The 23,947-nt window shown below is 46.2% G+C and overlaps 2 protein-coding genes across 6 annotated transcripts in view; both read right to left on the reverse strand.

The window, feature by feature from the left end:
• TAF3 (TATA-box binding protein associated factor 3) overlaps positions 1-5,953 on the reverse strand; it is a 144,928-nt gene extending 138,975 nt beyond the window's left edge. For both annotated transcript variants that reach the window (XM_044428284.1, XM_044428276.1), the window contains exons 1-2: positions 5,768-5,953; positions 2,878-3,120 (exon numbers count right to left, since the gene is read on the reverse strand). In XM_044428284.1, coding sequence (XP_044284219.1) covers positions 2,878-3,120; positions 5,768-5,933 — 409 coding nt within the window. In that variant the 5' untranslated portion in view covers positions 5,934-5,953. The remainder of the gene's footprint in view (positions 1-2,877; positions 3,121-5,767) is intronic.
• A 5,528-nt stretch (positions 5,954-11,481) lies between these two features.
• On the reverse strand, positions 11,482-23,852 carry ATP5F1C (ATP synthase F1 subunit gamma). 4 transcript variants are annotated; one of them, XM_044428296.1, is made up of 10 exons: positions 23,685-23,850; positions 22,174-22,208; positions 21,325-21,456; positions 19,976-20,180; positions 17,685-17,828; positions 17,045-17,109; positions 15,771-15,926; positions 14,403-14,499; positions 13,167-13,218; positions 11,482-11,626 (listed from the first exon to the last, which is right to left on the reverse strand). In XM_044428296.1, the coding sequence occupies exons 1-9, from the start codon at positions 23,744-23,746 to the stop codon at positions 13,212-13,214; spliced, it is 903 nt and encodes a 300-aa protein (XP_044284231.1). In that variant the 5' UTR covers positions 23,747-23,850; the 3' UTR covers positions 11,482-11,626; positions 13,167-13,211. The 4 variants fall into 4 exon arrangements, with proteins under 4 accessions (XP_044284231.1, XP_044284257.1, XP_044284240.1 ...); XM_044428322.1 differs by having other exon boundaries at positions 23,723-23,741; XM_044428305.1 differs by lacking the exon at positions 13,167-13,218 and having other exon boundaries at positions 23,685-23,851.
• Positions 23,853-23,947: the final 95 nt, after the last annotated feature.

A 23,947-nucleotide genomic window follows, 5' to 3' on the forward strand; every position in this document is an offset into this window, starting at 1 on the left:
GATCGCCTTGTGGTCCAAGGGACTCGCAGGAGTCTCCTCCAGCACCACAATTCAAAGGCCTCAATCCTTCGGCGCTCAGCCTTCCTTATGGTCCAGCTTTCACAGCCATACATTGCAACTGGGAAGACCATAGCCTTGACTATACGCACTTTTGTTGGCAGGGTGATGTCTCTGCTTTTTAGTATGCTGTCTAGATTTTCCATAGCTGTCCTCCCCAGGAGCAAGCATCTTTTAATTTCTTGGCTGCAGTCCCTGTCTGCGGTGATCTTGGAGCCCAGGAAAATAAAATCTGTCATATACAATGCCCATTGCCAGCCAGCTAATTTCCAAGAGCAATTACTATGTTTTTGCTTCAAGGTGGTTCAATAAAATCTCTGTTTTGAAAAGAGCTGTGCATGTGTTCTTTTCTATTTATTGCAGATACTGTAATGTGTCATGACCAAAATTCAACAGTCCCTTAGACGGGCATATTTCTGAACATGATCTGAAGTTGTCACCCCTTTTTTCCACTAAGATGTTTTCGGCTATACAGTAGTAAGGCTATACAGAGAGCTAATACATGCCAATCAGACCTTTTGTTGATCTAGCTCAGTGTTACCTTCCTTGACTCCTCAGTCTCTTTCCTGTCTTGATACCTGAAGTCCTTTAACTGGAAGGGTCCCACATTATAACTTTCTAACACGGGATTTTTGGAAACCTACGAAGAGCAACATACTTTGAAGAAAACTCGAGAACAAGAAGAAACCCAAAATCAGCTCATACTTTCTGGAAATATCTAAACTTTCAAGCCACACAGTGCTCCATACCCTTGTAACTTTTTGAAAAGCATTGTACGTGAAGCTAGCTATGCAGACTCCTCAGAAATTTTGCTTGGTATCAGATGCAGCTGCTACGACCAGGTACAGAAAATGCAGTGTCCTGCAGAAGCATACACCCCTGTTGGATTGCTCCACATTTTGTTGTGTAGGTCTTCTTCCTGCAAGGAAACCGAGGCAGCCTACATAGATCTCCTCCATTCTGTTTTTATCCTAACAGCAACGCTATTTTAACTGCTAATGGTTTATTTGCTGCTTTCAAATTGGCCAGGCTGTGTCCACTATTTTATGTATTTTATTTATTTGATGATATATTTTTTGGTATTTTATGTGGGATTTTATGATTGTAAGTCGCCCCGAGGCTCATGCGATGGGGCGGCATATAAGTTGTTTAAATAAATAAATAAATAAATAAATAAACAAACAAACAAACAAACAAACAAACAAATAAATAAATAAAGCACCCTGTGAAGTAGGTTAGCCTGAGAGTGAGAGACAAGCCCAAAGTCACCTAGTGAGCTTCATGGTGGAGCAGGGCCTGGAAACAGGATTTCCCAATTCCCAATCCTACATACTAACCACTATGTCACACTGGCAAGCCATTATTAAGAGCAATTTGTTAAGTTTCTCCACCTGCTCAACACTTTTTTTCCTATGGAGAAGGACATTAAGAGGCAGCGACCGTAATTATGGTTTGTCAATTCAGAAACAATGGCACAGAAATCACTTCAAACACTGATTGACTCTGGCTTGCAGTCTGATCACAAAGCATGCTTTGTCTGGTGTGATGTCAAAATTGAGTCACATTATGTGACTAAACTGTCTGCCCCAGATAAATCAAATGCTTCTGACAGAAGTCAACATTTACGATGCTCTTTTGTGCAGCCCATAAGGAAATTCTTTTAGACACTAACATATAAAAATAACAAACGAAACTGACAATACACAATCAGCGAGAGTATTTTACCACATTCCTCATTGTTTGCGTCCATTTTTGGACCTAAAACAATAGACAGTTCAATTTTTCACAATTCATATTTAACTAGCTGGCTGCCTATTTTTCATTACACAGCAACTGGGTGCCACTAGCTTCACCCTTTCCAATACTTATTTAGGGTTGATCACATAGTCAATAAGGATGAAGGCTATAATCCAAAGTCTTTTTGACTTCAACAATGAGATCACAGAGTAGTATCTTATAGATAAACCCAGAAGTTTGCTAACCTTCAGTAAAAAAAAACAGCTCAACTGCTAGCCTAAAACTAGTTTCTCCTTCTATTTCAGGGCATATTAAAATTCCCCACAATGCCTCACTGACACATTGCTGGGTTTTATGTAAGTGGGTTCTGAGGCACACTATATACAACATTCCAACTAAATCCACAGAAGTTACTAGTCTGCACGAATTGTTAGGAGTCTACCTTCCTAAATGTGCCTATCGCTGTTATTTGAAGGAAATTAGTATTCTGAAAGGGGTGAAAAAAGAGGAGCCTACTTTTCTTTTCCTAGAGACAGAACTTGGCCACTTTCCTGCTATGCTTACTCAGCACAGGTAACTGGGGAATAGCTATTTACACTTCGGGTTCCTTAGCACATGTGCCAATACGGTCGTATGCCAAGTTGTACTGAATTCTTCCAAAGCTATTTTAATGCCACCAGACTTTTAACTCAACCTCCCAGCAGCCTACTTTTCAGGCAAGATGCTAACAACAAGATATGCAGGACTCGCCTCAAACCAACCAGTACGCTCAAGACTGTCCAAAAGTTCGGACCTAGTTTTATTTCTACATGACAGCCCCTTGGGCCATTTACTCATGTGCAATACTGCTGCAAAACTACCTTGGTGCACTCAAGCAGTCAAATGTCCTGCCAAAAACCAAGCATTATTTCAGCACCCGGCTCCTCTCTTGCGAACTGCTTAGGAAATCACAGAGCTGCGGCATTTGCTCAAACTGTTTCTATCATGCGATGTAGCAGAGACAGAGCTGCCTGAAAGGAAGGCAAGTCTTTGTGCTCAAAAGCAAACAGATGAAAGACAGCAGACGGATGCTCAATTCCTCACCTTCTTGAGAAGAGACGATAGGTGGCATGTAATCGGGAATATACTCTTTCCTCTCTTCCGCATCTTTGCTTCCAGGCTGGGGGAACTGCAGGACATTATTCTTGCTGACAGGGAATGCGGGGATTTGATGTGCAAAAGTGACTGGCTCTATGTTGAGGATGTAATCTTCCAGTTCATGCAGGCTGACCCCCATAAGCTTGAAGGCTTCACCTACGTCCTCCAAAATTGGATCTGTCCGGCCATCTAGAACAAAAATGCATTAAAATAGGGGAAAAACCCTAAATGAAAGGGTTTTGAAATAAGCAATACATTCACCTACTGAGTATATAAATGGTTTCATTTACATGAGATCCTATGCATGCGTGGATGGAAACAAGTCCTACATCTCCCAGGATTCTCCAGTCAGCCATGCTGGGAGTTGCAGGATTCTTTATTCTGTCTAAATATGCATAGAACTGCACACTTGCAGTTTTTTTTTTCAAGTAAAGCAATGTATAACTGCCTGAAACAATCTGTGTTACTTCCTTGCTTGGGCGTTGACTAAGAATGTCAACATAATTTTTCAGCTTCCATAGAGTATACCGAAACATCCAATGCTATGCCATGGCATTTTTTCTAATGCTGGGTCAGACATTACAAGGTATATCCATCAGACACAGTGAAACTACAAGGTCCCATATGTTCTCAGAGGTCAAACCTAGGCTGCCAAGAATGCCATAAGCAGGTCAGCATATCTTTGCTCAACAAGGAAGGAGATGATGAGGGGAGGCCTGTGGTGAGCGGGAAACTTCCCAGTCCCCTTATCACTCAAAATATGTTTGGGTGAAAGAACACGGAATGTGGATCTTGTTCCTTGACACCTCTCAGCTATCTCTGGCCAAGTTTATCTAAGCAGTCGCTCCTTCTCCAAAGCCAGCTAATCCAAACAGAGGCCTTGCACCAGAAACTCAGAACTTCTACTGAAGTTCTGCGCCATGTGACTAGGATTGGGTGGATCAAGAGCAGGGACAGGGCCACCGGTCCCACCATCACATCTGCTACAACCTGCCATCACCAACAATGCACTGGAGAAAGGACTAAAGAAGGAAGCCTGTTCTACATGCAAAACCCACTCCTTCAGTTCAGAAGTCTGCACTATGGGGATGGGGGACTATGCATGGAGGTCTTCAGGCCTTCCTCCAATACATCGACTGTGGGAGAGGAATGGGACAAGCAAGGAGCACAACAGTGGGGCGACCCCACTATTTCGCTCTAAGCACAGCAGCTGAATAAGCTACTTGAGGTACATTAACAGAACAAGATTACAAACAACCACTGGGAGCGACAAGAAGCTTCCTCAGGAGTGTTTGGAAAACAGCACACTGCCTTATGCCAAGTCAGACTGCCTGTCAATCTAGCCCAAAGCTCTCTACTCTGATGGGCAGCTTCTTTCCAAAGCCTTAGTCAAGAGTCCTTTGGCTTCACTTGCCTGATCCTTTTAATTGCATAGGACACAGACTGAATCTAGGACCTGCTGCAAACAAAGTTTGCAGCAGATCCACCAAGCAATACCATCAAGAAATATTCTTGGTCTGTTTCTTCTTGCTATGCATTTCCACATTAAACTATAGAACAACAATTTCAAACAACAAACAAGGGAACTGCACAATTGATTTCAACAGGATCTCGCAGATTATACTACAGAAGGAAAAAACCCCATCCATTCAAATTTCCTAGACAGTGAGAACAAACATTCCAAGAAAGTTACTGCTATAACATTCCTGCTGCACAGGGTTATCTTCCCAAACAACAAAACCATGTCTATTTTTCTTGTTATGTCTGTGGATGCCCATACACTCCCTTTCACTCACTTTTGTGAGGCTGCCACATCTGGGCCACTCACTATCATTACAGCTTTGTTCCCCAAAAGGTAGAGCCCTAGCATTAGCACTTATTTCCACCAATGGAGTGCCAAGTTCTGCCAGTTGCTCCTACTGCAATGGCCAAAGCTGTTTCCATCTTTCTAACAACCCTTTTCAATTCTCCCTTATCAATGATTCCACCATCCCCAGAGCTACACATTCCCCAACCCCAGAACCAGCCCAACTAATCCTCTTCATCCCTCAAACCCACACATCGAGCCCTTGCTAACCTGCAGGCTCACCAGCAGAGGGCAAATCTATACCTTCCTGGCAGTAACTGACATCTCAATCTCAAAACACAGGCGACTATAAACACTGGCTGGACGGAGCTGCCACTCAAAGTTTGGGGCCATCAGAGACTCTACTCCTCCCTGGGGTCCAGCGCAACTGGGGAGCGCACCTCCGCCTCTAAACAGGGAAGGGGGCAAGTTCCAATCATCCGCCACTTCCTAACTGCTATAGAGAGAAAGGATGCACGGTGCGGCAGCTGGACCTGTGCCCCTCTGACATAATTACCCAACCCCATCTTCTCCCAGGCCCATGCTATTGCTCAGTGGCCTTGGCCAGGAGCCCCTGTTCAGCCCTTCCTCCAGAAGAGTTGGCGTGCAACCACCATCAAGCCTCGCCGTGGGGTGTGCTGGGTGAGGATGATGGGAGCTGAGGTCCAGCCACAGCCGGAGGACCACACAACCCCCTGTCCCCGATGTATACCACAAAGGACCCCCACACTGCTGGCGGATCCACGCGTCTCTCCTCACGCTACCCATCTCCAGGACGACCCCCAGCGACCCTCCGCCCGACCTCGCGGCACTCCCCAGCCACATGACAGCCCCGTCCCCATCGCCTCTCCGCCCCGACAGCCCCGCGGCCCCTCCCCACGGCAGCCCCGGGCCGCCACACCGCTGCCCGGACGGCCCGCTGCCCGCCCCCCAGGCCCCCCGGGCGAGGGGGCCCGTCGCCGCGGCAACCCGCCGCCCCGCCGCACTCACAGAGCTCGCAGTAGCGCCGGCAGCCGCGGCCCAGCGAGTGCAGGTAGCGCTGCAGCACGTCGGTGAGCAGGTCGCACGCCGAGAGCTGCACCGCGTCCCAGCCCAGCGCCTGGCACACCTGCGCCACCGACACGCGCAGCAGCCACCGCGAGTAGCTCTCGCACATCCTCGCCGCTCGCCGGCTGGCTGGCTGGCTGGCTGGCTGGCTCACCGCGCCCCGGCGGCCCCCGCCGCCATGGCCGAGCGCGCCGCGCACCGCGGCCGGAACGCGACGAGGCCGGAGCGGCGCCCTCACGCCGGAGCCGCCCCCGCCATCTTAGGTCGCCGGGGCAGGCGGCGCTAGCCGAGCCCCGAGCGCGTCGATGCGGCCGCGCGGGCATCGACTCCGCCGGCATCGACTCGCCAGGCGGGCAGGGCGCCGCCCCCTTTCGCGCCGCGGCGGCGCCGCTCTGCGCGCGGGCGCCTTCCGGGGCCCCGTCGGCCGCCGCCGCCGCGCCCTGCTTCCGTGCAGGCCCCATCATCCGCAGCCGGCCGCCCCCATCACCCGCCGGCAGCAGGCCCTTCCCGCCCACTGGTCCCCGCAGAGGGGCCAGGGCGCAACCGGGCGTGTTATCCCAGCCAGCGCGCAGGAGCGAAGGATGGGAGATGGAGTGCGGTGCGTCTGGAGGATCCCCAGTAGGAGATGGCTGCCAGGCTGTCCGGGTAGCATTCAGCATTGCTCTGGGTCTTTCTGCGGCCCTTTTCCCTCTTGTGAGACCCTCAACACGGCTGCATTTTATCTTCACAGCGACCACCCTGCGAGGCAGGCTGGCCAGCGCCTCAGTGGCTGCCCCCGAGTCACCAGTGAGGTTCGTGGCCGAGTGGGGACTAGAACCCGGTTCTCTGCGCCCCCAGGCCAGAATGCTAACTGCACTGCCTCTTGGGGTGTTGGTTTTCGTCCCCTCTAGTATTTGGTGCCCAGTAAAATTACTTCCACCTTTACAGGGTTTTATTTATTTATTTATTTATTTATTTTTCGATTTATATCCTGCCTTTTTCTACAAAGGGCTCAAGGCAGCTTACATCTCCTCCTCCATCTTATCCCCACAACAACCCTGTGAGGTAGGATGGGCTAAGAGTCTGTGACTGGCCCAAAGTCACCCAGTTGAATATCTTGTGTACATTAGGTGGTAACAAGGCCAAGTTCTGTCACTTCCAGGTTGAGAGCTGCTGTGTGGTCAAGTGTTAGACTGAGCACCTGTGAGATCCATGGCACGGAGTGACTTTGGGTCAGCCAAGCTCAGGCTGACCTACCTCACGGGGTTCTTGTGGCAAGGATAAAAATGGGGTGGAGGAGCATGTAAGCGGCCTTGCTTTCCATGCAAGAGGAAAAACCGTGTGGCTTAACAAGTGTGTTAATTATAGTGCAATCAAAGCGGACACATTGAGTGGATGAATACTTCTGCAAGGCACTGTGTAAAGTATAGCTGTTCCCCGCTGGTCACCTAGCAGCTACGCTTTTTACTAACTGAATGTTTTATCAAATCCTGACGTGCTTCACAGGACTACGATGAGGATTAACTTGAAAGGAGAAACATTTTCCTTGCAAGAGGAAAAAATGCAGGCTATAAAATAATGAATAAAATGTTCATCCAGCTCCATATGACAAGCAAAACTAAACCTAGGTCAGCCTTCCCCAGCATGGTCTGCTCCAGATGTTTTGGTCGGAAGCTCCCACAGGCCCTTGCCAGCATGACCAACAGCCAGGAATGCTGCGCTTGGTAGTGGGATGCATTTGGAGAGCACCTTGTTGGGGGAAAGGCAAACATCGCATGGGTAAACATGCTAGACCTTCTTTTCTTACATCTTTCCCTCAGCGGATCATCATCCACAGGTTTGAGTCGAGGATACAGATGGCATTCAGCTCTACCTTTCATGCCTATGTATACCAGTTGCTGGGAACATGGGGCTGCTGTTACACTCCTGTCCTGCAGAGTTAGCTGGCCATTGTGTGAACAGAACACTAGACTAGGTAAACCCTGGGTCTGACCAAGAAAGTGCTTATTATGTTCTCATTTGCATCTATTCATGGCAGCAGTGGAAGTCCTAAACTGGTACCTGGAGAAAGCTGGGGATAGCTAAGGGCAAACCAACTGAAACTTAATCCAGACAAGATGGAAGTAGTAGAGATGCTAATACTGACATGGCATTGTTCAGGCAGTATTTCTGTTCTTTGAAATTGTTTAAAGCTTTCAGGGTATAAACATATGGATGCTGTGTCAGAAAAGTGTCTGGGGAATGCTGGGAATTGTAGGCCCCTTTTTCTGCCTAAGCATGCACGGGATCAAACCCTGAGCTCCCATTAAATTGCTAGCTGAACTGCAACCAACATAACCCAAGCCTTGTTACCTGCCAGGGCCCTTGCTCCATCACTGCTATGTAGCTTGTGAACTTCGGAGCAGAGTGTCACTCATGGTTTGTTGCTCTGTCGAGCATCAGACTAAGCTGTTACAACGGCAAATTTGAAATGTAAGCCCCTGTAATTGCTGTCTAGTCAAATCTTTGCTGACCCTTGGCTATCATACACGTGTGCGCACACAACACCCCATTGCAAATACAGACATTTGTTTCTGGCGAGATCCACTTCCTTGCAGCTACAATTAAAATTGCAGTTCAGTTTAGAGGGAGGAGTGTTATGTAAGGCATGGCAGATGAGAACATTATCCTGCTAGTCACACAGTGCCAGCCCTTTGACCCTGCAAAACTGGGATCCATTATTCTACTGGCTGCAGGAGTTGCACCCTCGATTACTAGAAGTCCCCATATTTGGAGGCCTATGGTAATCCAGTGTGAAGGAGCAGCAGCAGACAGTAACTTTGCCTCTGCATTTTGCACTAAATGGACTTTGTCATCCATCTAGCTGGGATATTGCAGTGCAGGGCACAGGGAAGCTTTAGGGTAGCTCTTATCTTGGCCTCCCTGCCCACCAGTATGTCCGTTTTTCCTTCCTCTCCAGGGAAACTTTCCTGGCAGCCAGCAGTGGAAGGGGTCCGTTCTTCCATTTTCTCCTCTGAAGTCAGGACACAGGGAATCTGAGCTTTCCTATCGCCCCTCAGATCCTGACTAGGGGCCAAGAAGTGCTCCCTTTAAAATACAAAAAGCAAGCCCTGGAAGGGAAGCTAAATCAAAGGGGTGTAGCTGTGCCTCTTCTGAAACACTGATGCATATTATGCAGGTTAGTTTATCCCAGCCTGCCTGCAGGTTCCCCAGACCTGAAGTTTTCCCATTTAATCCTCAGAAATGCCTATGTGATACTTGAAAGACTGGTCCAAGTCAGTAAGCTTCCGGGCTGAGCTGGGATTCATCTGAAGCACCGCAGCCCAATACCATATCCATCATTAGTACCTTACCTTCTCTCTACCATTCCAGGCTGCATAATGTTCAGTTAAGTACAAGAGATGAAATACTCTTGAATTTTTTTGTAGCCTAAAGCTGAAAGAAACTTCAAGCTAAGCTCAAGAGAGCTTTAATGGCAAGAACACAAATACAGCGTTTTTAAGGAAGCTCATCTCTTTCATATGCATGCAAAACCAGCAGCAATAGCAGTGTTGGGCAGCTTTGGCAGTGAACGGATCCAATTCCCTCTCTTCAAGACAGAGTCTTAATTTTCCATGAAGGATTATATTTTTTTAACTAATATTTTAAAAGGGGCAGAGGTTCGCCAAGACTCCCCCCTCTCCTTAGCTATCAGTATCTGCCGGCAATTTCCCGTTTTCCAAGCCAGTTAAAAAGCTGGGCATTTGTCCCATTTTAAAGCATGCCTGGGCTGGAACAATTTCCTTCTAGCTTGAATTCTGCTTTGAATCCAAGTTTAGGGGCAAACCTGGGGAAAAACATAATCTCTCACAATTGGTTTAATTAATGACAGAAGGCAGCAAATGGATGCATTGAAGAGGGAATTAGTCTCATCTTGGCCAACATTACAATTGCTTCACCTATGACAGATGTCCTGACGTTTGCAGAGATGGTAAACCTTGGTCTAAGCTATTCCACTTGAAACTGCAGGGGAAGAGGTTGCCAAGCAAAAAAACGAAGCAAGACGAAACCCTATGTGCCCAAAACCAGCGTGCCAGGGTGAAAACCTAGCCTTATCTCCAACATGCTAATTTTCTGGGTACTTTTTTCTGGGTAAGCATTGATTCTCATCACGCTCTCGCTGTCCTGGTACAGCCCAGACACTGGGTAATAGATCACTAGGGCTCAAGTTCTCCAGAGGACTAACAGCACTGAAGCACGCTGCGAATTCCCTATCCAAACTAGGCAAGCTATACACATGCTAGTGAGACATAAGCACAACCCTGTCTAGCTAACTGCAAACAGTGCTTGGCACCCGAACACATTGCTCAGAACTGCCCCCTTAGACACATGCCTAAGTGCCACCAGTGCATTTCACAACAGGTGTGTAGCCATCATCTCCAAATCCTAGTTTTGAGTGTGCTGTTGGTTGAAGTTGTGCATCTGTGAAACAATCCTCAGCAGCTCTTCGGTAACTCACCCTGCCGAACAGGATCGCAAGTGCAGGCACGGAGATGGGAGAAGCACCAGATCCTTAGCTGGCGTACTAGTTCGGACGTTAACAGCAGCTTTGCCGCTGACAGCTAATGAGAATCAGAATCACTTCCTGCTACAGAGAAAACATATCCTAATAATTTGGGGGTGGGGGAAGGGGAGAGATGGGTTTTTGTGCTTGACACACAAGCAGGAACTTAAGTTATTAAACTTAGAGAACTTGTCCCTGAAGCCCTGTGGGACATACTCCGCCCTCTTTTACAAGGAACATAGCCCAAGCTGTTTTATTTAGTACATGGGAAAGATGAGACCATGCTGCCACCGATAGCTACGCGTACAGATTGACTTCGCACACACGGAGTCAAATGCCTCCTATTGTTATGGCACGTGGCCTTGGACAAATCTCTCAGCCCACCCCTACTGTAAAATGGGACTCCTGATGCACCTCAAAGCTGCAGGACAAAGCATGCTACAAATACTCTGAATGAATGAATGTTGCGTGAGAGAGACTTGCTATACCAACGCAACATGAAAAGGGCAACATCACTTTCAAACAAGTCTGTTTTGCAGTTCAAGGACTTGAAAATAACCCTTTTTTCACACCGCCCTTTGTGATCAAGGGTGGGAAGCTTTGCAGCATGGAGATGCTATTTTCCCCATGGAAATCAACAGGAAACTCCTAGAGGCAATGGCAAACGGCTAAAAGCAATCAGCTGAGCTGTTCAAGCTAAACTGGATGTCTTTGCAACCTGCAATGCTAACATCACCATTTCACCCTCGTTATGGCCGAATTCGGTATGTTGTCCACCTCTGCATTATATTTTTATTCCCCATATAACAGTGGAATAACTAACCCCAAGTTTACATTCAACAATTATTACATGGCATCATTTAAGGCACAATCCTGTACATGTTTACTGTGGAACGTTAGGCGGTATAGGCCCTTTTTCTGTCCAAATATGCATAGGATTATGACCTAAATCTATTGGCATCAGAACAGTCCCCAAACCGTTTCTCAAAGTTCAGTTCAGCTCCTATACAGGAAATGCTCTGGAGGTTCTGCCCAATAATTTCTTTTTTAATACAGCTACCCAGAAACACTTCCCTTAACTTGCATCCTAGTCCAACCAACTCCACGTTCACATACCGAAAGCGGCACGCGTAGCTCTTTCATGTAGGGCTTTTATTGAAATATGCTTTACAAACAGTTGGGGTTCTTTGCCTGATTTTTTCCCCACAGAATGACAGACCAACAACCATTTCTCTCTGGGAAGGTAGGATGAATTGCTTGCCAGAAGAGCTTCTCTTTACCTATGAACAAAAACTCTGAGTTAGTTTTAAACATTGGTCTAAGTGAATCTGCTACTCTTAGAACTTTTAAAATGTCTGCAGTCCTTAAATTGCTTCCCATTTCAAGCTTCTGCCACTGGCAGTTTAGAGGTGCTGCTGTCTGGACCATCTACTGCAGGATCAATATTCCACAGCGTTAGACATGATCATTGTTCTGTACCAGCATTCCCTTTATATGATGCCTTCTGGATATGATGGGCTACCGCTCCCACATTCCCCACACACCCAACGAGCATCAGGCTGGGAAAAATCGGTCCATTTGATAAGCCCAGCAATATTCCTCCAAATTTCACTTTCATCCTTCAGCTCATTAAAATAAGGATGCAAATTTTAACCAATTATCCTAATTAAATTGTTTCAGTACCAGCTCAAAGCCATTTTCCTTATTTCAAAATTGCCTGACATGTTTTATCTGCCCTATTGTACTTGCTGCATTTTTTGCTTAGAATCATAGAATTCTGTAACGCGCTCTACGTGGGGCTGCCCTTGGAGATGGTCCGGATACTTCAGTTGGTTCAAAACAGAGCTGCCAGGCTGCTGACGGGGACTGGGTGTTATGTTCACATGACTCCAGTCCTCCATCAGCTTCACTGGCTTCCCATTGAAGTCCGGGCCCAATTCAAGGTGTTGGTGATGACCTATAAGGCCCTAAACAGCTTGGATCCTGGTTACCTAAAGGAGCGCTTACGTCCATATATGCCCGCCTGCCCCCTGAGATCTGCGGGAGAGGCCCTTCTCCGGGAACCCTCCGTGAAAGAAATTAGGAGGGTGAGTACTCGGACGAGGGCTTTCTCTGCGGTGGCGCCCAATCTATGGAATGCGCTCCCCAGAGAGGTCCACCTGGCACCGTCGTTATTTGTTTTTCGGCGCCAGGCGAAGACCTTTTTATTCAAATGTCATTTTAACTGTTAATAGTATTTATTTATTTTATTCTTTGGCCAGGGCGACTTACTTTATACTGTTAATTTATATTATTCTAATTGAAGTTATTTATGTTTGTGAGCTGCCCCGAGGCTTTGGCGAATGGGGCGGCATAGAAATGTTCTAAATAAATAAAAATAAATAGAATAGTAGAGTTGGAAGGGGCCAGGAAGGCTATCAAGTCCAACCCCCCTGCTGCTGCAGGACACCACATTACACCATTGATTACAATTGTGTTGTTCTAGAGTTTTATTATGTTTTGCATGATTTTCATCATACTCTTGTACGTGGCCCTTGTATCTGAAAGGCGGAAGGGCAATTTTAAAATGCTTTGCTAAGTAAAGCAAACAGCAACTTGACCCTCCACCATTAACATCCAAGTTTTCTAGAGAAAGCCTGCGGCTTAGCTGCATTGTCGGCTACACACCAAGCACTGAAATGCAACATACTGCATGCCATGCTAAGTGCGCACTTAACAAGCACTTCTAAACAGAGACATCTAAAAGTACCTTCATTATTACATTTCTGACACCTCCTTGTTCAACTTTGTCTTAATGCCTAACTTACAGAATCACTTTACCTGTTGACTTTAGATGAAACTCACTTTCTGTTTATTCCTTAGGTCCTAGTTGCTGAGTTGTTAAAAAAAAAAAAAAAAACAGAACAGGCAGTAAAGCATTAAGCAGAGAGAATTAAGGCAATTCAATTAGTGTGATTTAACCAAACATGCAACACAGAGCCAGAACACAGATGTGAACCTTCCAAGTTAAAATTAAGTTACAACATCAAATTAGCCAATGAAATGCATTGTTTAATGCTTCCATTAAAAGCAAAATGATTTTCCATTCCATGCAGAACATTCTTCTCCAGCGGAATGGCACTATTTCAGAAGCAAGGTGAAGAAGTGCTTTTGCCTTCTGTGGAGAACCTGATCCAAAGCTAAACTGTCATCCAGGTTTCTCAGGAAACAGATCTGCCAGGGGCAGAGGACTAATCTATGGAACTCACTGCCACAAGAGATAACCACCCACTTAGGTGACAGTCAGTGGCAATTAGCCATGGAGGTTATGAGGATGCTGCATGTTCAGAGACAGCATGTCACAGATAACCAAACTGCTGGGAAGCCAGAATGATTGAGGGCAGTCTTTTCCTGTTGAAGGCACCTCACCAGCCTGGGGATTAGCACGAATCTGGACATACTGAGAACGCAACTCTTTCAGCTGGTGGATGCATTCCATTTGGGAGACGCTTCCAGTCGGGGTGGGTAGGACCAAAGACAAAATGGAGTTGCTCAAAACACTCAAAGTCCTTGCTGCCAGTACCTAAGTCTCAGGTGAGACATTTCAACTTTTTAGAACGGAGGAAAAGCTGCACAAAAGCTAGGAAATTGTCTGAGGACTAGTGGCTGAGGGGAGGAGGGAGGCGGCGGCAAGCTGGCTACCAGGCCTCATGTTCTGCACCCCTGGCCTAAATGGACGGCTTTTAGTGTCAGCTCCATCCCTCCTCTGACATGAATACAGGAATGGGAGCTTTTGACGCAGCTGGGTTGAGCGTGGCGCAAGTGAGTATATGCAGAGAAATGCATGATGTATGAGCTTCCACTCAGGTAGGATGCAGAGAACCGTCTCCTCAGAACCGGTTCAGCAGCCACCACTGCAGCAGCTTTGGAATTAACACGAGCACCGAACATAACCATGCATCACTGGCGTTTGCAAAGCACAGCAGAGGAACCCACAAACTCGCTCTCACGTGTCCTCCCCAAGTCAACCACACCGACAAATGGCCCCAACAAGGAAACCCGCCTGCCGATACTTACAGGGCAGCCGCTCCGGAGATGATCTCAATTAGCTCCTTGGTGATGACAGCCTGGCGTGTGCGGTTGAACGTCAGCGTCAGCTTGTCAATCATCTCAGCTATGAAGAGAGATGGAGAGAGATGAAGTTAGGTTTGCAAGAATGCCAGCGGCTATTCAAAGATACCGTTTGTCCTTTATTTTGATTATCAAAAAGACCGCATTGCTTCGCAAAATACCTCACATCGTTTGCACAGAATGAAGCGTGGAGATGACCAGTTTTCTGACTATTGTGAATTGCTAAATATAAAACAGGACAACCTCAAGAACTCTGCTAACTATTGTTTGGCCTGAGCACTAATATTTACACTTTTTCATCCACCATCAAATAACTCTAGTTGCCCATTCCAATGCTTAAATATGCATGCAAACTATCCGTGAAGAAGCAAGTGTGTCAAGAGAAACAATTGACCTGATTCATCAGTGTATTGCCCTGAAAGATTTTACTCTATTGTAGCACAAGTTCTGTTGGCATGGCCATGCGTGTCAACAGCTGGTATTTGGCAACATACCGATACGTCCACCATGACAGACTAGCTAGTTTGGTTACTGGGTCTTCTGCATGGTCAGCAGTGTTCACGACTGACCACTGCTTCCCAACCTGGTAAGCCAAGCAGCTGTTGAGCCAGATTCTACATGCCTATTTTGCCATTCCAGTAAATCATAGGAGGATTCCAGGGTTTATAGTTTGCATCTGCCTCTAGAACAGGGATGAGTGCCTGGTACCCTCCAACTGTTGGGTTTCAACTCATGTCAGCTACAGTCAGTGCGGCCAACGGTTAGAAGAGATGGAAATGAGAGCACAACCCCTGAAGGGCACCAGATTCCTACCCAATCTGCAATACAACAAGCACATTTTTCATTAAGAGTGCCAAGCATCTTTCAATTTAAAGTTTCAGATCCTGTTGAATTTTCAGCCAAGACACTCTGCATTCGTGAGTAACATGAACAGCAGCAGAAGAAAAGCTAGTCCAATCAATACTAGAGTTGGGAAGCAGTTTGATTATATTTTAAGGGTCCAAATATTTGCTACTCCTCATGGTGCACTGCAGCCGAGAGTTCCTCGGCCATACGCGATGCAATCCTGGCCATGCTACTCCAAGCAAGCACAGCTCAGTTCGACAGGTCTGGCTCCCAACGGAGTGTGCATAAACCTGAAGCCTGTGAAGCAGGAAAAAAGCTCAAAGCCTTTCTGAAGCAGCAAGTCTTCTGGCCACTGCGTGGATACAATTTCGCTTCTGCTCCACTAAGAGTTTTTGTTTACATCTTGGCACCTTCTGCTATTACTAACTTTATTGCAGAACGCTGCAAGTATCACAGAGGTTTTCTTACAGGCATTTTTGCTAGCATTGTCCATGGCAGTCATTCTAGCGCTTTGCTCACTAGTGGTGGACTCCTTCAGCGAGTAGAAAATGATGTTGGCCAATGTAAATTCCTGATAGTTTCGCAGGACATCTGCATCAATGTCGTCATAGATACTAATGCTCTCTGCAAAGGAAACACAACCGCGAAAACAGCCGATTTATACACTTAACATTCAGCCGATATGGCAGCTCAAGATCAAGCACAGGTTCATTTGAATGTCATGGATTCATCACTGTCTGGGTGAGTGGCCAGGAGTAACTTCTGGCAATTCATGCTTGCCTAGCGGTTGGAGCCCTATCAGATGCAGCAGGACCTGGCATTGGGTACTCAAGCTCTAGTTATCTCCAGACCAGACCACTGGAATGACTGGTATGCAGAATTGCCACTGGATATGGTTTGGAAACCTCCGTTGGTGCAGTGTGGCTACGCAGATGCTAATGGCAGGCAGCATGAATATACAGCACCATTTTTGAAAATCCGCATTGACTACCAGTTTTTCTAGACTCAGTATAAAGCACGTCTGTTAACCCTGAGAACCCAAATGGTTTGGGACCAAGTTATCTTCCAATCCACATGCAACGATGCTGTTCATAAACTGAGATCAGGCCACAGGTTCTGTTAGGCTGACAAGCACATGATGCAAGGCAGTGTCCGATGTGGCCATGATGGACTTCCCAGTGAATTAACATTTACCTCTTCAGTTCCTGCATTCAAGAAAGGGTCTTCTCTCCACTACTGTATTTCCTTAAATGAAGAGTTCGATCGAAATGGTTTCTCATACACCTCTTTAGCTATGTTCACTTTTCTTATTACGGCACATTTCTATCCCACGCTTTTTCATCTTGTGAGGCACCCAAAGCAACTTTCTAGTTACAAATTCAGCCCAAGTGGAACTCCCCACAAGAGATGATGGCTAGATCTTTCTCTGTTGTCCTTCTGCCAGCAGGCCAAGTGAGTCTGTTGGTCTGGGTGCTTTTTATTATAATGACAATAAAACCATTGTATGTTTACCACATTTTAATGTATTTTCCTTTATCCAACTTTAAATTATACCTGTAAGCCACCCCAAGTCTGACTTGTTCCCAGAAAGGCAGCATACAAATCAATACACAATATAAAATGTTCCATTTCTATTTTCTGTGTGCATTGCTTTGTAAGAACTTGGCTCTGAAAAGCAACTAAGAAACACAACGTGTCAAATATATACTTTTTAGCTTGCCAAATTCTACTTCTAGACTTACCAGCCCCTGAAACAGTCTCAAGAGAATAAATTGGTTTCTCATCTGTCCTGTAAGAGATGACAGACCTAAAGGAAAAAAGAAAAGCTTTCTAAACAAGTTTTATTGGCCTGAAAGAACCTATCAAATGTTACCATCCATGGTCAGACACAGTTCAGTAGCATGCAAAACTAGGTTTACTTCTCCCTGCCCTCTTCAAGGAGGCTATGTCAGGCAGAAATCCATTCTCAAAGAGTAAACCTAATCTACTAGTGCACTAGGAATGAGAGAGAGAGAAGGCAGCTTATGACTGTCCTCATTTCTGTTCACATTTTCAATACTGCCTGCTGAAATAGCTTGCCTCACTCTGTAATCTGTAACTTGGCTCATTTGTCTGGAGTCTTTAACTTAATGCCCTGCTCAGCACAATCTTGCTTCCTGTCTTTGGTTCAATGCCACATACTTGGGCCCACTGAGATCCACCTGTTCACTGGAAATTTCTGTTTTCCTTCCAAGCAACAACCTTTGCAGGAAAGGTGAGTTCAACATAATCACAGGAACTGACCACCAGACTTCGCTTGAAGCCAGAGCTCCTGGCTTGCTAGCCCGGGCTGCCAAACCGCTTCCCGAATGTCCGATCCACTGTCAAAACAACACCACTTGCCTGAACCGATTGAAGATGACCATTCCTTCATCAAACTCGTATCCAGAGTTCAGGAGCTCCAAGGTGATGGCTGATGCATCTCCAAAGGTGGGGGGCCTTCTTCCCACTTCTTTAAAGTTCAACAGAAAGTTCTCGCTGTGTGTCCTAGAAGAAAGTGGCCCCACCATAGAATCAAGCTGAACGAACCCCATGGACATATGCTTTCGTCACAGGACATCCCAACACCACCGTGCGCTCTGCTCAGGCGGCCCTGGAGAAGCATCCAGAGCCTTCAGCCCGGCTAGCATGTGAGAGCAGGAATGCCAACAGGAGGCTGTTTACTGGGGATGTGGCAGTCCCTGACTGAACCAGCTGTCTCTCTCTCCCTGGGCTCCATTCAAAGCAGCCTATTTGGGATAGGGAAATGTCCTGCTCGGCACTTGTGGAATCCCTTCCTTTGCCCCCCATCCTGTTAGAATGGGCTGTGGACTGCAGTGTTTCAGTTCTAACAGAAACAGTTTTAAAGAGATGCTCTGGTTTCATTTATTTATTTGCGTTCTCATCCACCTTTCTCCCATTATGGAACTTGGTCTCCCCTCCAAGCTCAGGCCAGCCCTGGACCTGCTTAGCTTCAACATGTGCCTTCAGACCATACTCTGGGCTTTGCTTCTCTAACGCAAGTTTTTTTCCCCTTATGGTTTGCTTCGCCACTTTGATATCATTGATCAGGAGTGGCAGGATTAAGTGTGCTTTAAAACAAACCAGGTACCTGATCCCACAAAGCATATCAGGCAGTGTCTGGTTTTAGAAAAAGAGCAACGCAACCCTCCAGAGAACCTCGGTGGGATTCTTCCTCTACTGCCGTGGAACTGCGCCCCCGAGAGTTCTGGTTTTCTTTATATTGTTAATTTGTTGTATATTTGGATGTATTATATTTTAATTTTATGTTGTGAGCCGCCCCGAGGCTTCAGCGAATGGGGCGGCATAGAAATGTTTTAAATAAATAAATAAAATAAATACACAAGCCTCCGAGATGTCATGATACGCACTCAAGGAACTGCTTCCCCTGCACCCAGATTCTCCCAACCCCTCGTCATTCCATAATCACTCTTTTCCCTATTGTCAGTCATCCCCACTTTATGTCTTTCATGCCAGTTAGGGGTAGACAGTTGGGCACCTGAGAAGCCCAAACCCTCCCACTTATTTTTAAATAATTTGTATTTGTATAAGATACAAATAAAAATATAAAAATAATAAAAACACAAAATACACAAAATAAAATTTAAAAAACCAGTGCACCCCTCTACCCAGACCATAGCTGCCTGCTTGTTGTTTTTTTTCCCCTTCATTTTTCTGCTCTTTCCAAGATACCCCCTTCCATCCAAAATTGCAAACATCCTTTGGGGGTTTATTACTCTCCCCTTTTATTAATACATGTTCAATAAACATACCCCATATATTGTTAAAATCATTCTTCTTTACCAATCCTTTGTTCACTTTTATCTCACATGTCAACTTGACATTAACTGCTATATTCCAAACTTCTTTATACTATTCAAATAATTGGCGATCCTGTTTCTCCTTCCAATTCTTTGCGATTAACAATTTTGCTTTTGCGATTAACAATAACATGTATTATTAACCTTCCCACTTCACACACACACACACACACACACCTACCTCTCTCTTAGTTTTGGCAGGCAGCCAGGACTGCTGAGGAAAAGGCTTCTATTGGTTGAATTCAGACAAAGAGTTCACTGCTCTGGGGCTCAAGCCCCACCTCTGCCTTGTTCTCAGTCTTCTGGGCAGGCCACTTGTTCCTTGCCACACTTCCAAGCGCAGCCATGTGGGGGTGCTGCCCCCAAGACAGTTTCCCACACTGCCGAATGTAGCCCACCCCCCCTCCCATGGAGGCCTGCGCATGCCCTGCCTTGCCCAGCCAGTCAAGCACCCCGTTTATCCTGGTCCTCCTTGTATTCCGGCCACCTGATCTTCCTACTACCTTTCCCATCTTTCTTGGTGCCCCAGCTAGCTCAGCACTTCCCACTCGCTTCCCCACGTCCACTGGAGGCTGGGATCCAAGCCCTGCCTGAACACTAAGACATGTCTACATCATTTCTAGGTTTAGGGACTATCAGGCCCAGTCAAACACGTCCTAGACATATCCTTGCCCTCAGCGGCCTCTGAGTGCTACTGGTACCTTCGATTAAGATCCTGAGCGCATGACTGTGACCCCAAGAGCCCTCTCTCAGAAAACATCACCAGTCCGTGGGATCCAGGTGCACGTTTAGAAGGGCTGCTGGTCTAGTTACCTTTGAAGAAGACCCCGCAGCTTGTCTCCCACTCCAACCACCATCACTTCTTTTCCCTTTTCCGTGAGGGAAGAGAAGTGGCTCTTGATCATTTTAGCAACGGAAGTATGGATGGCACCACACAGGCCACGGTCAGAGGACACCCCAATGATAACGACCTTTTTTTTGTCCTCAGGAGCTTTGATTTCTGCTTTCTCGTAGAGAGCTATGAAAGAGAAAGGGTATGGGGAGCCAGAAACCATGATCAGCAACCACTAAAATGAGTTGGTACCAAAACAAAACAAAGCAAAGCACAACACAAAAACAAAGAACTCACCAGCAATTCCCCCAGCAAGCACCAAAAGATCCCCTCACACCTACTATTGTTAGGTACTGTGATCCTATCACAACCTTCAAATTAGAAGATTAATCTGGGATCTCCAGGGTTTACGTCCCTGGGTTTTGAAAGTTTTCCCATTGTTTGCATTAGCCAAACTAGAATACCCGCCACTCAGGATGGGGTCACAGCCTACAGGCTTCCTTCAGTTGGAAAAACGTGTTGTGCTCTTAAATAACAGCAGGTGAGAAACCGTCTCGGAAACAAGGAAAACAAAGAATACAGTATATATCCTGCACAAGATTTTGGTCAGGTGCACAAAACAGCATCCTGAGAATTTCATCTTAACAAAAGAACACAAAACAAAGGCCTGTCCCTGCACACTCCTCAGTCTTCTGGCAATACAAATTATTGTGGTGAGACCTGTGAGAAATTCCTAACTGTATTTCAAAAGCCAGAGTGGGCTCTGCAATATTTCCAGGAGTAAGGAGAAGAGAGTTCACTATCTTATATAATTCCTTAGAAATCCGCATCATAAAAATGGAATTAATCCTTTTTTAATTTTATATAACTTATACACCATTTTCCCATAGTATACTGAGCCTAATTTGGTTCAAATTGAACCATAACATATCAAATTACATCAAAGCACAAGATACACAAGCATATTTGAGTTCCACAAACTTAGACAGACTGCAGAATTAGGTTTCCTTCAATGCAGAACTGGGTCTAACCGTGAAACCTGCGGTATGATTAATCGCTTGCCTTGTCCCTCATGCCAAGTAGCAACACTAAGCCCAGCAATGAAACAGCAGGAGCTCCAAATCAGCTATTTCCAAAACCTGCACTGAAAATCACGATTAACTCTATACCTCCATTTCAAATACTTCAGAGTGAAGGTAAATTTAGTTACCTGTAAGCCAGCTTGCTGTACCTTATCAGAAACGTCTGAGTCAATTGTTGCTAATGTGTGGTTTATATTTTTATTTTATTATGTTGTAAATTCAACCCCAAGAAGGGTAAGGTCCCTTACCCAACGCCCCCACTCCGTAAATTCTGGCAGGCTTTAATTCTCTCTCTGCCCTGGAGTATTTCGCTGCAGCAACCATCTTCATAGACTTTGTGATTTTCTGGATATTCTTGATTGACTTCAAGCGTCGGGTAACTGCACAGATTAAAGAGTATGAGATGTGGCAAGGTTTTCAAACAGAGATTGAAAATAAAGTGGCATAAAAATGGTATTAAGCATTGGTTTCAATTAAGCAGGTATGCTACTCAGATAATTAGTGGAACTCTTGCTTGGAATAACTGGAGTGAATTAATTGGCTAATGCATATTCAAAATAAGAAACATGATTAACAGAAATATCCAGTGAGGGTGGGAAAGAGGAATATATGGCAGAGGAACCATCAAATCCAAATCTGTACTGGGCTCTCACAGGCAGGGTAGGTGGTGAGGAAGGGAGAGAAATAAATAAACCAACTCCAGGCAGCTGGTACAGTTTCCTTGCCATTCCAGGGATATGCTAGGGAATCCAATGGCTTTGCATCCAGTGTTTCCAAAGTGTTTTGATCCACTTCAGAAGAGCAAGGGCAGCAAAGATTTCTGTTGCAAAGAGGTTTGCAAGACTGACTCCCAGTATTTGGCTTCTTAAATTCTGATTCCAGTTTCAAGCTCTAAGAAACAATTCTAACTTAGTCACTTTACACAGAGCACAGAAAAGCATTCTTCTCAGGTGAACCTAACAGCATTAGAAGGCCTTGTAAATGAATATAGGAGCCAAGGTTTCAAATTCGTTGGTGTCTGTCCTTCCTGCTCTGCCGTTCAGAGTAACTGGGTATTTAAGAGTGAAATAGTGTATATTAATGAGTGAAATACTTACTATCTTTCAGCGTTGCCATGTTCCTAACTTGGACCCTGAAAAAATAAATCCACATTGCAGAGGTTCAGTTAAAAGTGCTACTTCCCAATGCTAAAATAGAAGAAACATGGAGTAGCTGCAACATGGTGACCTTGCTCTACAATGTCACCGCCTTTTAAAATTAATTTTACATTCATTACATAAAGCTACAATTAGACCACTATGCCCCATTTGACTTAGATCTACTTCTGAACGAGATGCTGAATGTTATGCTGCTGTCCTACAAACCCAGTCTATGGAATTCAGAGGAAACTGACTGTCCTTAGCTCCTCCTTTTCCAGAGGAAAGCATACAAAGGTACATTTGGTGCAAACATACAGATGTACATGTGCCATTTTGCAATATTCCATTACTCTCTAGCCTGCACAGCAAAGAGAATTATACAAGAAGGCAATGCTGAGAGGCACCAACTTAGCAAAACTGGGGGCATGCCATTTATATATCCCATATAAGTGAATGAATACCATTCGCCCTCTGCATAGAAATGAAGTACAGTGGGATTACATTAGAATAAAGACAACTGCCCCCCACCATCTCCGAGTGTTAACTAGCAGATGTCTGTGTATCCATATAAATACAGAACATTACTATTTATTGCATCTCCACAGATCTGCATATATACACACTTCCTCTTTGCACAAAACAAGCATTTTACTAGCGAATGAATAAATACACCATTCATTTTCATTAATTACCCTGCACATGAATTTGAAATCTTCCAGATGTCATTGGACTAAACTGCCACCAGCTCATCAAAATGAGCATTAATATCTCTGAGCAATAATCAGGGATAATGGGGACTGTAGCACCTGGAGGACCACCAGTTGCTCACCTCTACACAAACTTCATGCCCAGTGAGTAGAACTAACAATGGCGGGGCCTGGGGGAGGAGAATACATGAGCCAAGAAATGTTTAGACAGGGAAAAAAGCTTGTGTACTTTGACTGATATTTTTGCACCAGCCTGTGAGGCACAGCAGTCGGAGTGGTGGCCAAGAACGTGGGAGATCCAAGTTCTGCTCCCCACCGAGCAATGAAATTCACCGGGGGGATTTGGGCCGGCCAGCCCGCCTGGCCTACCTCACACCGTTGTGAGGAGGCTAAAAGGGAGAGGAAGATTCTGCCAACTGCTTTGGACCCTCACAGGAAAAAAAAAAAGGCAGGATGAAGACGCAACAAATAAAAAGCATTGTGATTTGTAAAGATAATTAACTTCAAGGCTTATTTTTCTTTTAAGCCTAGGGCAAGACTGAAATCCTCGGTGCCACGAGCAAGCCTTGCTGAGCACGCCTCTGAGTATGTGCAGAGTGCCTCCCGCTCACGGCAGGGAAGCAGGAGGGACTGCAGAAAAGCCGGAGCAGAGCCTTCTCAGCCGAGAAGCCCCGAGCCCCGGCACCTCTTCGCTGACCCTCCCCCCTGCCCCCCCCCCCCGCAACCCGGCCGCCTCTCCTCGCCCTTTCCCCGGGGAAGTACCATTGCGGCTGAGACAGGGAGGCGGCGGCGCCACCCACCAGGGCGGCTCCTCGGGCCAGCATCGTGCCTGCGGCGGCGTCTCCGGTCGGCTGCGGCCTCCTCTGCCTCCTTCACGAGCTGCCGCCCCGGCCGCTGAAGGTCAGAGCGCGCGCACTGCGCGTGCGCAGCCGCTCCGCCTCTGCAGCCGGAGCCCGCTTGCCACAGAGCGGAGAGAGGGAGAGCGCGAGGGCGGAAGAACAGCAGAAACTTCCGGGTTGAAGGGC

This window comes from Varanus komodoensis, unplaced genomic scaffold (genome assembly GCF_004798865.1).
Source record: "Varanus komodoensis strain SLA01 unplaced genomic scaffold, ASM479886v1 scaffold1, whole genome shotgun sequence".
NCBI classification, from domain to species: Eukaryota; Metazoa; Chordata; class Lepidosauria; order Squamata; family Varanidae; genus Varanus; species Varanus komodoensis.

What these genes read in the sequence shown, in the direction of transcription:
- ATP5F1C (XM_044428296.1), bottom strand. Translation starts at nt 23,746, where the DNA reads ATGCTGGCCCGAGGAGCCGCCCTGGTGGGTGGCGCCGCCGCCTCCCTG. An exon ending in TTACGGAGTGGGGGCGTTGG is followed by an intron (nt 20,181 to 21,324) that starts GTAAGGGACCTT and finishes TCTCTTTCATAG; the next exon opens with CTCTCTACGAGAAAGCAGAA. An exon ending in TGAGACTGTTTCAGGGGCTG is followed by an intron (nt 15,927 to 17,044) that starts GTAAGTCTAGAA and finishes TTTCCTTTGCAG; the next exon opens with AGAGCATTAGTATCTATGAC.